Source organism: Colletotrichum tamarilloi (assembly GCF_030869305.1).
Source record: "Colletotrichum tamarilloi strain Tom-12 chromosome Unknown Scaffold_23.1, whole genome shotgun sequence".
Taxonomy (NCBI): domain Eukaryota; kingdom Fungi; phylum Ascomycota; class Sordariomycetes; order Glomerellales; family Glomerellaceae; genus Colletotrichum; species Colletotrichum tamarilloi.
In genome coordinates this window covers 147,219-160,149 of record NW_026849406.1, presented here as the reverse complement: position 1 = coordinate 160,149, position 12,931 = coordinate 147,219, and the positions used below count along the sequence as shown (strand labels likewise).

The following is a 12,931-nucleotide window of genomic DNA, read 5'->3' as shown; positions in this document are numbered from 1 at the left end:
ATTTTAGAGTATTAAATAGCTTTATAATTACGAGTAATACTAAGGATAAAGAGGAATTATAAATATAATTATAATTTATTCTAAACTATTTATTAATAAGAATACTCGCTTCTATCCTTATAATATACTAAGTTATTTATTATTATAAACTTTATCTTCTTATCGAACTATTATAATCTCGTTTTTTTTATTATTTTTATCCTTTTTAACCTTTATTTTAGCCTTTACCTCCTTTTTAATAATCTTCTTTTCTTACTTAACTAACAATTCCTCCTTAATTTTTATTATTAATTTAATATTAATACTTATTAAAAACCGTATTTTCGGAATATTTTTATACGTCGTTTTGCTTAAAGTTTTAGTTATAATTCGCTTTATACGACCTTTTCCTTTCTTTACTAACTAAGGTTTAATAATTAATAACTTAATTTTAATTTAAAAAATAATAAAAAGTTAATAATTATCCTTTTTATATAAAATCGTAGCTTTAAAAAAGAATCTCTCTAAACTTATAGCTTTATATACTATTTTATAACATTCTAAAATATTATAAGAATTTTTTATATTAATTAGAAATACTATTTACTTTATTAAAAGAATTTATTAGTTTATTATAAAATATAAAATAATAAATCGTATTATATTTTAATATAAAATAAATATTAAAAAGCAATTAAACTAAACTTTTTTAATAAACTTTTTAATAACTTAGATATTAATATAAGTTATTATTTAGAAATTATTAAGTTCGTTTTTAAAAAAAGATATATTATATAATATAATAAAGATATTAATTATTAATAATTACTTTAGCTCCTTTTTTATTTATTAAATACTTTGTTCCCGCTTTTTTAAGCTTATAAAAAAAGATTTTATTAATATTAAAGTTTATACGTTTATACGTTCTTATTATATAAAAAGGGTAGAGCTTATATAAGTATTATTATCGATTAGTTGTTTTAAAATAGCTTTATAAAGAGGTATTATAAAATTAATTAGTTTAGTAACGTTTTATATAAAAATTAAAAATTATTAAAAATTTAGATTATAATATTTATAAGCGAGCCATTAGTTTAATAATTTAAATAAAAAGTAATTTTTACTTATAAAAGGGTAAAAAATAATAATTACTTTTATAATAAAGTTATAAAAAAAAAAGTTTTTATATTGGGGTATAATATTACGCAATTTTATATATTATTATATAGTTTAATATATTACGAAATTAAAGTATTTTTTAAATTATAAATCTCTATAACTACTATTTATAAGTTATTATACTAATTTAGACCCTATCCTAGGTAGTAAGGTAACCGTAAAATACGATTTCTATTTTAATATATAAAAAAAGTGTTTTGGCAGAGTGCCTCTTGTAGTCTGCCGTATGCCACGTTCAATTAAGGAGAGAGTGAACTCAAGCCTGAGTTGAGCGGAGATACTGACTTTGGGATGACTTGTTTAAAGCACGCTAAGGTGCGCCACAATCATCACTGTGGCTGGAATTGGAGATGCAATTAACATGTCTCCGCACCTCATTCCATCTCGAGATTGACAATTACAAGACTTCAACGAGAGAAACTAGACAACATAGGGCAAATGCACCCATGAGACCTTTCTGTGAATAATTGAAAATACCGATGTGATGGCTGGCGAAGGCGAGAGTCCAAGCAGCTCAGCCGAGCAAGAAGCTGAGACGGCAAACTCTGTCCCGCGCGGCAAGCGAGCGAGCAACGCGTGAGTGCAGCAACCTCCAGGCTCGGCATTCTCGGATGTGAGAGCAGGTATCAGTCAATCGGATTCTAATGATAATTCAAGTTGTACGCGGTGCCGTGAACGGAAGGTGAAGTGCTCGGGCTCATTACCTTGTGCGAATTGCCTGCGCAAGTCGGTGGAGTGCGTCTTTGATAAAGAAGATCGGAAGGTTGTCGTATCCGAGAGGTAATCCAGACCCGCTTTTACGTGTCTTTTGTTTTTCTTTGAAGCCCAAGATCTAACTATCCAAAGGTTTCTTAACGAGTTGAAACGCAAGTCGGGATATGGCGTCGAAGGGGAAATATCGACTTCACCAACAGCGAAACGATCTCGACGTCATCGGTCTACGTCGCCCGCTGATGCTGGCCTTCGTGATGGTAAGCCTTCATCTTGTATCGCGTTACTTAGTGGGATTTCACTTATCATAATAATTGCTACATGTAGTGGTTGATGAAACAACAGCACCAGTGTTGACAGAGGTCGGCCACGGAGCCTCGCCGCCGGCACGTAGTTTCAGTCTCGACGACGGCACGACTATCGTCGGCGGTGAGGATGGCCCGGAAGAACGCCGTGGTTTCTCAAACATGCGGAATCCATTAGCGAGCGGACCATCAAAGTTCCTCACGGATGCAACAGGTAGAAGGAGTGAGTAACTACTTGGCGTCATCGTTGCTTCTTTCAATCTAAGCGGCTTACAGGATGGCTGGGGCCTTCATCAACTTGGGCATACAGCCGACAGGTACTAAACATGATCCAGGGTCATCTCGGCCAACACGAATCTCCAGAGGTTCCTCTCAATGTTGATGCTGAAGCATTCAAGTTGGACTGGCCCTCGTCTAGAGACATCACCCCGCAAGTCACAGTTGACATTCCCTCCCTAGACTATGCTCTCTATCTCACGAATACGGTCAAGTTTCACCTCGGGCAGACATACCATCTCTTTGACGAGGAAAGCTTCATGACTGGGCTTCACGATCTCTACAGAACAGGACCGAAGCTGGAACCGACGGTAGATTCCAGATTGTGGTATATCCAATTCCTCATCATCATGGCTTTCGGGAAGGCTCTTTTAGTCCCTGGAAACCCAAATCAGACCCCTCCTGGAAGTGGTTTGGTGACGAGGGCTCTCGAGCTGCTTCCTGATGTTCATGGACTATATCAAGACCCTGTGCTATCCGTAGAGATACTATGCGGTCTTGCTCTATACTTGCAGTCGGTAGACCACAGAAACAGTGCTTATACCTACGTGAGTTGATGGCCAGCCTTAGTCACTTGCCGAGCCTTGTCGCTGATTCTAGCAGATCGGTCAAGCATTTCGGATTGCCATTTCGCAAGGGTTACATCGAGAACCACTAAGAAACCAACTCAACGACAGCGAGGCTAACAGACTCCGCTGCGTCTGGTGGACCCTGTATATCTTAGACCGCAAAATGTCATCCCTTATGGGCGCTCCCAATTCGATACAAGATAGCGACATCACCGTTCAACTGCCAAGATCAGATCCGGTTGTTCACAAGTATAAGGCACTCGGAATCCACGTTGTCCTGTCTCAGCTGCTTGCCAAGGTTTTGAATAGTGAGTTTAGAGAGCCCACATACAGGACTGGAACTCTCTAACCGAGACATAGCTGTATACGGCGTAGACGGAAAACTCGATCCTTCCTTTCTGAAGAGTGTCCAGGAAGTTTTAAGAGACATGGCAAGGCTAGCACCTCAGCTTACGGCGGGGTTCGAGTTCAAGTTCAACAACTCTGAGCCTGCGTCCAGGGTTTCCGCTACGCTGAACTTATGTTATCACCAAGTAAGTGAATTTCGAGAACCTTACTAAGCGTCTGGAAGCTGACTATCTCAAGTGTGTCGTTCTTGCCACACGCCCAATCCTCATGTGCCTCTTACAAGATGTTCTAGGAAGGCGAGGAAATTTGAACAGAGGCCTAGCGAGCCCAATCAAAGCACTCTTGAAGACATCATCAGATTCGGCAAACAAATCGCTTCGGATTCTGTCAACATTACAGTCTCAGCACCTACTAGGTAGGCATACATATGATCTACGAGCGGTCCTTACATGAACTGATGTGCTAGTCAGAATCTTTCCTCCCCTTTGACTTGGAGCAGGCGTTCTCATCAGCTTTCGTTCTTACTTTGATGACCTCCATGCCAAGTCTTTCCGAGCGAGATAACCGCTATATGCAAACTACGACTGATATCCTTGATACCATGATCGCGCGCGGTAACGTTGTGGCCCGGTGCCGGAAGGAAGAGCTCGAAAAGCTCCAAGAGATGCTGTGTCTCGCTCAACGTCAGCTCCATGCTCCACGGTCAGTTGCAGGTGACGGCAGCAGCGGTATGCAGGCTGAGAATCAGTCTTCACTGCGCATAGACGCTGGTGACCTTTCATTATCAACCGAACAACCCACAGAAGCCGGCCCGGCTACTGGCAGCACAACAAATGGGCTCGCTTCAGAACAAATGCTGTCCATAGCGGGCTTGCTCGATTGGGAACCGAATATGGCCGCTTTCGACGACGATCAGCTCGCGGGGAGTTGGTTATGGACCGAGGCGATTGCCCCGGATTTTGATTTTAGCGGGGGCTTGCTATGATTGACTAATAGGATACTAGACTGACCCTCGGATGTGTGCTTCCGAAATCAGGTCCGGAGGAAACAAGACAGCTTACGAAACTAGGCTCGCTGAAGAAAGACACGCCTCAGAGAGAGGGTCGAATTTGTAGATAGACAATCTAATCCCGCGGGGTAATCGTCCCATCGACGACGGCCAACAGCCGGCTTCAACACGTAGCTCCATATGCAGGTACTAAGGTAGTGAAGGCGCCAGGAGAAACCTTGCAACAAGCCCAAGTTAGATGGCGAGACTCTTATCAACTAAACCTGAACAAGACTTCGCGACATTCCAGTTCTCCAGATAGGGGCTTGTCCGAGTCAGTTGACTATCTGATACCAGCTTGCGGGTTGACAATCCGAGGATTTCTCCCCGCGTTTTCGACGCCTCGGGACCCACTCCCGAATCGCTTCCCCGGACCCACGGACTCGAGATAGTGACCAAGACTGGGGTGCCAAGGACTTATCTGGCAATTGACTAAAGTGAAGGCTCCGATTATAAGACTTTGATATGACACTGGCTATTCCGGCCTGGTGCTGCTGGGTTCATAGAGACACAGGAACTGGTCAACTTGGGTAAACTCTTTGAGTTTCTGTCGAGAAACAACACTCCGAAAATTTGGATGTTGCCATTTTTGCAGCAGTAGACACGCCAACTTTAACAGTCCAACTTCAGACAAGTCAACGATGGACCAAGAGAAGATGGAACCTGCGGGCTTGGAGAACCTATACCATCAACAAAGTGCGAAGATCGGCCAAGTCGAAGATCCATACATCCAGCCCGGCTACGACCTTCACAAACGTCTCGAAACGCGCCATGTCACGATGATTGCGCTTGGCGGTGCGCTTGGAACAGGATTGCTGATTGGAACGTAAGCTGTCTCCCCATACGAAAAATTACCGCCCTGGCGTTCGTTCTAACTCACCAATTTACAGAGGCTCGGCTCTAGTCAAGGCAGGCCCAGCCGGCATCCTCATCGACTACTCCATCGTCGGCTGCATCGTCTTCCTCGTCATGGCCGCCCTCGGCGAAATCATTTCTTACATGCCCCTCTCCCACGGCTTCGGCGGCTACGCGACACGCTTCGTCGACCCGGCTCTCGGCTTCGCGACGGGCTACTGCTACTTCTTCAAGTACCTCCTCGCCACGCCTAACCAACTCTCTGCCTTTGCCCTGATCATGAAGTTCTGGGTAGGGGACCGCATCAGCCCGGCCGTCTTCATCACCATTGCCCTGGTCCTGATTCTCCTGATCAACAGTATCAGCGTCAAGGCCTTTGGCGAGTTCGAGTTTTGGCTCTCATCTCTGAAAGTGGTCATCATGATTGGCGTCATCCTGCTGCTCTTCATCCTCGCCGTGGGCGGCGGTCCCACCGGCGACCGTCCCGGCTTCAGGTACTGGTCCGACCCGGGTGCTTTCGCCGAGTACAAGGTTGATGGTGCCCAGGGCCGTCTTCTCGGGGTCTGGAGCGCCATGGTGGCCGCCGTATACGCCTTCTCCGGCACGGAGCTCGTCGGCGTCACAGTCGGCGAGGCCAAGAACCCCCGTCTGTGCATGCCAAAGGCTGTTCGCCTGACCTTCATGCGCATCGTCTTCTTCTACATCATCTCCGTCTTCCTGCTGGGCATGGTTGTCCCTTATAACAGCGCCGAGCTCGTCTTCGCAGCTAAGGCCAAGACCAGTGCTGCGGCCTCGCCGTTTGTGGTGGCCATCACCATTGCCAAGATTAAGGGGCTCGATCACGTCATCAACGGTTGTCTTGTAGTGTTTGTCTTTTCGGCTGCGAACTCGGACATTTACATCTCGTCTCGCACGCTGTATGGCATCGCTGTCGATGGCAAAGCCCCTCGTATCTTTTCCAAGACTACCAAGGCCGGCGTGCCCCTCGTGGCTTTGGGTCTATGTGGCGTCTTCTGCTGTCTGGCGTACATGTCTGTCAGCTCCGGTGCTGCAACCGTCTTTGGCTACTTGACGAACGTCGTCACTGTCTTTGGTAAGTCTGTCGTGATGCTTGAATGAAAAGACCAACACTAACGCGTAATGTACCATAGGTCTGCTTACATGGATGTCCATTCTCGTCTCCCACATCTTCTTCTGCCGCGCCCGCACCGCCCAACGAATCGATGCTGCCTATATCCCGTATCGCGCTCCTCTGGGCTCTTGGGGCTCCTATGCCGCCCTCGGCTTCCTCATTGTCCTGACCTTGACTAAAGGTATCGAAGTGTTCGTCGGCACTTTCGACTACAAGAACTTCATCGTTCAGTACATTGGGATCCCTGTCTACCTGATCTGCATTTTTGGGTACAAGATCTTCAAAAAGTCCCATCGCGTTCGGGCTGAGACAGCCGACTTGGTCACGGGCGTGCCAGCAGAGACTGTTGCCGAGGAGAGAGCAGCGGTCGAGGCAGAAAGAAGGGAAAAGGAGGTAGCGATGGGGAAGAAGAGCGCATTTGCTAAGGTTTACCGGAAGGGGTTCTCATGGCTATTCTAAGACGAGTTGATAACATGTAACACTCCCATGCGAAACCTAAGGCTATACGCATTACACATAGTCAGTAGCATTATTTGGGCAAGTCGAATCTTTCAAAGCGGTCAGTTCGTTCCGTGTATGGGACATTTATGTGTGCAAGTTCCCCCATCGATCTCTCGACCCATTCAGATCGGGTGCTCAATCACAACTTTCTCCAGCGAAGCACCGCCATAGGCCACTCTCTGGATCTCCCGTAACCCGGCTTCGCCACCCTTGACAACAGTAATATTGGGGTGCTTCGGAGCCCTTTCGGCAGAGCCCAGAACATGTTCCATGACCCTACGCAAACGAACCGGAAATTCAGGGTCTTGCGGGTGACCCATGGCACCGACGCTACCAACGGGCCGGTAGCACGTGCAGAAACCAAAAGCCGGATCATGGGGCACGGGTTGCGTGCACGCAAGCTTGATAGACTTTTCCTCGACGCCTCCAGACAAGCTCCTACGGAGAAGCGTCGGCGTAGACGTCTCAGGGTCGGCGTTGGGGCCATGCAGACCGCTGCCAACAGTATCGAAGCCGGTAGTCAGGCTCACGCCGATATCCTTGGCAGCAGCGCGGATATCGCCAGTCACATCGGGGCTCTTATAGTCGAAGCAATGTGTAGCCCCGAGCAGCTGTAGCGCGGCGTGGTTCTTGACGGACGCAGTCGCGAAGATGGGATTGAATCCTGCCGCCTTTGCGAGCTGAATGGCCGCGACGCCGACGCTGCTGGCCCCGCCCCAAATCAGTATCGGCTTGTCGGTGCCATCAGTCCCGGTGACGCCCGCGGCGGGGAAGGCGAAACCGAGAATGTTGAAGATGGCGTCGGCGGCGGTCTGCGTCGTGAGAGCCAGGCCCCCGGCGTCTTTGAGAGCGAGGCCGGGAGGCAGCTTGAAGACAAGATCACTTTCGACGATGGCCTTGTCTTGATGTGTGCAAGCCGAAGATCTTTGGGGAAACCCGACAGGCGAGATACCGAGAACGGCGTCGCCGATTTGCAGGGTGGATTCGGGCCCGACTGCCTCGACGATGCCGGCGAACTCGAAGCCGGTGACGAAGGAGTTGAGGCCTACGTGAAAGAAGTTGAGATCGCAGGGGTTGATGCCCGAGTACTTTATTGAGACGAGGGCTTGAAGTTTTTGAGGTGTGTAGTCTTCCGTGACTTGCTTAATGGTGAGTTGGCCATCGGCACCTAAGTAAATTGAGCGAGACATTTTTTGTAAGTTGTTGTTCTTGGTGATGCTAGTAACTTAAGGTAGCTCATCTTAACATGAACCTTTGGCAAAATTGTGAGGTTTTATATCTGACTATTTAATAATCAAACGATACATAAAGAGCTCGTATGGCTCGGCCTGGACATCAAAAATGGCCGCGACCATCGGCGGTTCCCACTGTCAATGTCCGCTTCTCTCGGGATTATGAGAGAATACTGTCGTTGCGCCGAACGCCCCATGGCACCGGACTTAAGAACGTGCCGGGGTTGTCTAAAACGGCGGCAAATAGATTGGGTTTGTCTATGTGATCGATCAGTCGAAAATGATGAACCTTGGACAAGGCCGGAAGACAGACGATTATGCGGCCGACCGGAGCTACCCGGGAAGCCCATCCGGAGTAGCCCTTCGGTTCAACGCCGTACTTTCGGAGTCCGTGGCTAAAGATAGGCTAGAGGGCTTGCGCACAGCATGATCAGACTCAGCTTGACGTTTAGGTTTCAGTCAACTCTGCAATTTGTTCGTTGATGATATCTTTTCTTTTTAACTGTAAAAAACCTCCGCATCAGAATATCGTGTTCTACTACATACACCCGGTTGGCAATCACCAAGAAGATAGATTTTTTAGCCCATGCAATTATACAATACCTAATGGAGAGAACTTTTCCTCGAAACGACAACCCTTAGTTGTTGCTGAACGTCGGCTTCTTCAACAAGTTGCATCGAGCAACCGACGAGCTTTACAAGCTGAAAGAGCTCAGGTTTGCATACAAGAGGCAAAGTCGATCTTATCATCAGAAAGGGGAAGAAGCCCTACTTTCGCGGATTGAGCTATAGGATGTTTAGTTTCGTGCAATTATTCAGCTAGGGTATCTACGGGGTTGTATAATTATCACCGATATGGCATTTCCAACTTGTAAGTTCTTCATCTCCATCACCAAAGTTCAACGGACCAAATCAAATTCCCTTCACCCCTCCAGACTCCGTGGTTTGACATCCACAACCTTGTAGATCGAGCTTGATGCCTGGAGCACAACCCACGTTCGAGTTCTGCACACTTTGCAGATCTGGATCAAGCACCCGGAGTCTGTTGCTTTTCCGCGACAGGCGGTGCAACAGGCGCATATTGCGACGGCACGAGGCCGCCTCCAGGCTGCGGCGAGAAGACCTGGATCGTCCCATCGTACGGCCTCGTGGCGACCTTGTTCTTGCAGTTTGAGCAAATGTAGTGCATGTCCTCACACCACCCCGCGATGCAGGGCACGCATGTGAGGCAGATGCAGAGGAGGCAGCACAGAGCACCAGCAACCCTGAGGAAGTCCGCGTGTTAGCTAAACTGGTTCATGAAATACTCCCATAGAATCAAAATTAACTTACATTTGCATGGCAGTACCCTCTTTTGCAATGACCGTCTGCGTCCGCTGTTTGCAAAAGGGGCAGTCGATCCATTGCGGCTCGTCGCCCAGCATGTGCAACGGCGTGACGGTCGCTGGGTTCGCGAGGGGGGTAATGGTCGGACCGCCCTTTTGTTGAGCGGGCATTGGTGTTGCTGGTTGTCTGCCCAATTTATCAGTATTTTCTAAGAAGGTGACGGTGTTCTAGGAGACACTTACTCAAGCTGCACTAGGTTCGCTGGCATCTCTCTGGCAGGGGCAGGACCGCTTCCTTGCACAGTAGATGTCACTGGTGATTCTCTCTCATAGGCTGGCGCCGGCTCTTGAATGTCGATCGCTGGGGGAGAAGCAGTCTTTTGTTCCGACATCTTTGATTTTGAGGTCTGCTTAGTGGTGTAAGATGACGAAATTACTGAATTGTTGGATATCACGGCTGTACGGTCTGTAAGTCACTACGAATGACTTGGATAATTGAGGAAAAGTTGAAGGAAGATAGATCAATGTTGAACAGAGAGACTAAAGGAAGAAGATGATAAAATACAGACTTTTGAGATGACGAGCGCTTGTTCCTTTTCCACTTCATGTAAAACTCTCCCTCCAGGTAAGATTGCCTTCAGTGCGCGTGAGCACTACCAAGGTGGCACTAACAGCGGCACAGCATCGCAGGAATCCACAATCAGGCAGAACCGTAACATCGACAACGATCGCCATTGGTGCTTACGGGAATAGACTCGCTTGGCAGGGGACAGATGTCTCTCCCGGGTCGCCCCCCCAAGGCTCTACGAGTTGGTGTGGGCGGCGCAGCCCTACAACCAGGGCGATTGCGCCTCGTGTATGAAATGCGAGGGTCGTGCCGTTGTGGTGACTAGGGGCAGAGCTGAGAGACACCCTGGGAATCTTACACCCACGCGCTTGGGATGACCAGATGATAGGTGGTCTTACCTGCCTAATGCAGTTTCAATGGCGAAGCAATATCCGATGTTACACCACTTTCTCCCGTCCTCCATTATGATAGAGCAGGGGGAGCAGACATGACGATCGGATAGCGCAGCCTTACTTCGACTTCACGAATCCAATGACTTTTCTGACACAGCCTCTTTCTTATGCAGTAGCGCTCCTTTGAACTTCATCACCACTCTAATTCAATGATCAGAAGTCGGTCCGTTGATGCAGCTGGGAGTCCACGTTCAGGACATGTTGATGTAGTCCCACCAACCCACCGGCCTCTTTGAAAGTCACCCCAGATGGACTGAGCATCCACAATTCCAACATCGAATTGCCATCGCAACCTCAAGATGCGCTTAATCAAAGCTTCATCCATACACAGCAGCAACCTCCAGCTCGTCGACTTCAACCCCGACCAGCTCCCCCGGTACGCCATTCTCTCGCACACCTGGGGCGACAACGAAGTCATCTACGCCGATATTAGAAACGAAAATGCCGCCACCAAACCAGCTTTCCAAAAGGTCCGCTATAGCTGCATCCAAACCCTGGCAGACGGCCTCGAATACGTCTGGATCGACTCATGCTGCATCGACAAAAGCAGCAGCGCGGAGCTCTCCGAGGCCATCAATTCCATGTACGAGTGGTACATGAAGTCAGAAGTCTGCTACACTTACCTCTCTGGCGTCCCCGCCAACGTCGACCCTGTCAAGACGGACGGCGCGTTTGCCTCGTGCCGGTGGTTCACGCGCGGCTGGACGCTTCAGGAACTAATCGCCCCGGCCGAGATGGTCTTCTTCTCCGAGGACTGGGTGAAAGTTGGAGAGAAGACGACGCTGAGCAGGCCTCTATCCGTCATCACAGGCATAGACGAAGACATCCTCACGGGCCTCAGACCCCTCGAATCTGCGAGCCTCGCCAAGCGCATGTCCTGGGCAGCGCACCGGCAGACGACGAGACCAGAAGATGTGGCCTACTGCCTGATGGGCCTCTTTGGCGTCAACATGCCCATGCTCTACGGCGAAGGCGACCGCGCCTTCCTCCGCCTCCAAGAGGAAATCATGAAGCAGTCCGACGACCAGTCTCTCTTCGCCTGGGTCGACCTCTCTGCCTCAACCGAGACCTACCACGGCCTGCTGGCCAAGTCGCCGGCCAACTTCGCCTACTCCAACTCCATCATGCCTTACCAGGACTGGGAGCCGCGGCCGCCGTACTTCATGAGCAACCGCGGCCTGCGCATCGATCTACCCCTGACGCTGCGCGACCAAGACATCTTCGTCGCCGCGCTCGACTGTCCCGCGCCGCCGGACTACGAAGACTCTACTTTCCTAGCAATCTACCTCAAAAAGATTTCGAGCGGCGGAGATCAGCAATTCGCCCGCGTGCGGGTGACCCAGTTCGCCAAGGTCCAGGAGCGGGGGAACAAGCAGACGCTCTACGTGCGGCAGACGTTCAACGGCGTCGCGGACGCGGAGGGTGTGTTTCCGCAGCACATCATCCAGCTCCGAAAGGGTCCGCCGCGTGACCAGTACTCGGTGCTGAATCTCGTGCACTCCAAGGAGGCCGACAGAGGGGACCGGCCGGCGGCGTGCACGTCGAGCAGGGGTTCCGGAAGGGACTTGATCCACACGGCGACGGGGAAGACGATTGCTTTCCGCATCCCGAAGGCGGCGGGCCAGCTCGCCGGGGCCGTCACATTCGCGCGGACGGACGGGTCCCGGCTGCTCATCATGTTCGGGTCCACGGACGGCATCCGAGCCGGGTTCCACGCCCGCGAGCTACCGCCTGGTTTCCCGGGCATGAACCAGAACCAGAACCAGAACCAAGCAAAGAGTACGAGCTCATCAAAAGCAAAGGAGAACCAACAACAAGATCCACCAGAAGTCACCTTCTCATTCGACGACTTGCAGACGATGTTCCGGCCGACCCCTGCGGGCGTCGACGTGGAGCTGGAGCGGTTCCGGGTGCGCGTCGACGTGGAGACGGTGATTGCCAACGCGAGCAAGTACCTCATGGCCGACGTGCTCATCGAACCCGTCAACCGGCCGTGGGACCCGTTTGAGCCGCTGGACGCGGCTCTCGGATGGTACGAGGGGGCGACGGGGCGGCAGAATCGGGGGCAGGCTGCCGCAGCTCAAGCGGCGACGGCGCAAGCGATGGCGACTACTAGTACTAGTGTGAAAACGAAGAGAGCCTCTTCTGGGTGGAGGAGGTTGATATCGTGAGTTATGTCTGGCTTCGATGAGATTGCATGTTGCGATAGCTAGGACACAAGAGGACTTGGATATGGAGGAGGGAAAAGGGGCACATGAATCGAGGGAGATACTACATGGCTGAAGAGAGTATACTGGCGTTCAAGGTGTACATGCTAGCATTCTATAGGTGATTGAATTTCAAGAATTAAGATAGGGCAATATGCCCCCTTTGATGTCATAAAGTCCGGTATCATGTTCAGTTAATAACGGTATCAAGAGTCAAGCTCCGAAATCTCTCCCTCTTTCCTTG

The 12,931-nt window shown here is 49.4% G+C and overlaps 5 protein-coding genes across 5 annotated transcripts; 3 read left to right on the top strand and 2 right to left on the bottom strand.

Moving 5' to 3' along the window:
• Nucleotides 1-1,642: 1,642 nt before the first annotated feature.
• On the top strand, nt 1,643-4,352 carry CTAM01_07440 (uncharacterized protein; the record flags this gene model as incomplete). The annotated part of the gene is made up of 8 exons (XM_060523463.1): nt 1,643-1,734; nt 2,005-2,129; nt 2,197-2,397; nt 2,451-2,998; nt 3,054-3,327; nt 3,380-3,552; nt 3,605-3,782; nt 3,838-4,352. 8 exons carry the CDS (start codon nt 1,643-1,645, stop codon nt 4,350-4,352), a joined length of 2,106 nt encoding a protein of 701 aa, XP_060381839.1.
• Nucleotides 4,353-5,056: 704 nt separating this feature from the next.
• Nucleotides 5,057-6,861, top strand: CTAM01_07439 (amino acid permease; the record flags this gene model as incomplete). The annotated part of the gene is made up of 3 exons (XM_060523462.1): nt 5,057-5,241; nt 5,306-6,363; nt 6,422-6,861. The coding sequence occupies 3 exons, from the start codon at nt 5,057-5,059 to the stop codon at nt 6,859-6,861; spliced, it is 1,683 nt and encodes a 560-aa protein (XP_060381838.1).
• Nucleotides 6,862-7,025: 164 nt separating this feature from the next.
• On the bottom strand, nt 7,026-8,093 carry CTAM01_07438 (uncharacterized protein; the record flags this gene model as incomplete). Its single annotated transcript, XM_060523461.1, has 1 exon — nt 7,026-8,093. The coding sequence occupies one exon, from the start codon at nt 8,091-8,093 to the stop codon at nt 7,026-7,028; it is 1,068 nt and encodes a 355-aa protein (XP_060381837.1).
• A 1,069-nt stretch (nt 8,094-9,162) lies between these two features.
• Nucleotides 9,163-9,852, bottom strand: CTAM01_07437 (uncharacterized protein; the record flags this gene model as incomplete). The annotated part of the gene is made up of 3 exons (XM_060523460.1): nt 9,163-9,400; nt 9,468-9,647; nt 9,704-9,852. 3 exons carry the CDS (start codon nt 9,850-9,852, stop codon nt 9,163-9,165), a joined length of 567 nt encoding a protein of 188 aa, XP_060381836.1.
• A 927-nt stretch (nt 9,853-10,779) lies between these two features.
• On the top strand, nt 10,780-12,651 carry CTAM01_07436 (HET domain-containing protein; the record flags this gene model as incomplete). Its single annotated transcript, XM_060523459.1, has 1 exon — nt 10,780-12,651. The coding sequence occupies one exon, from the start codon at nt 10,780-10,782 to the stop codon at nt 12,649-12,651; it is 1,872 nt and encodes a 623-aa protein (XP_060381835.1).
• Nucleotides 12,652-12,931: the final 280 nt, after the last annotated feature.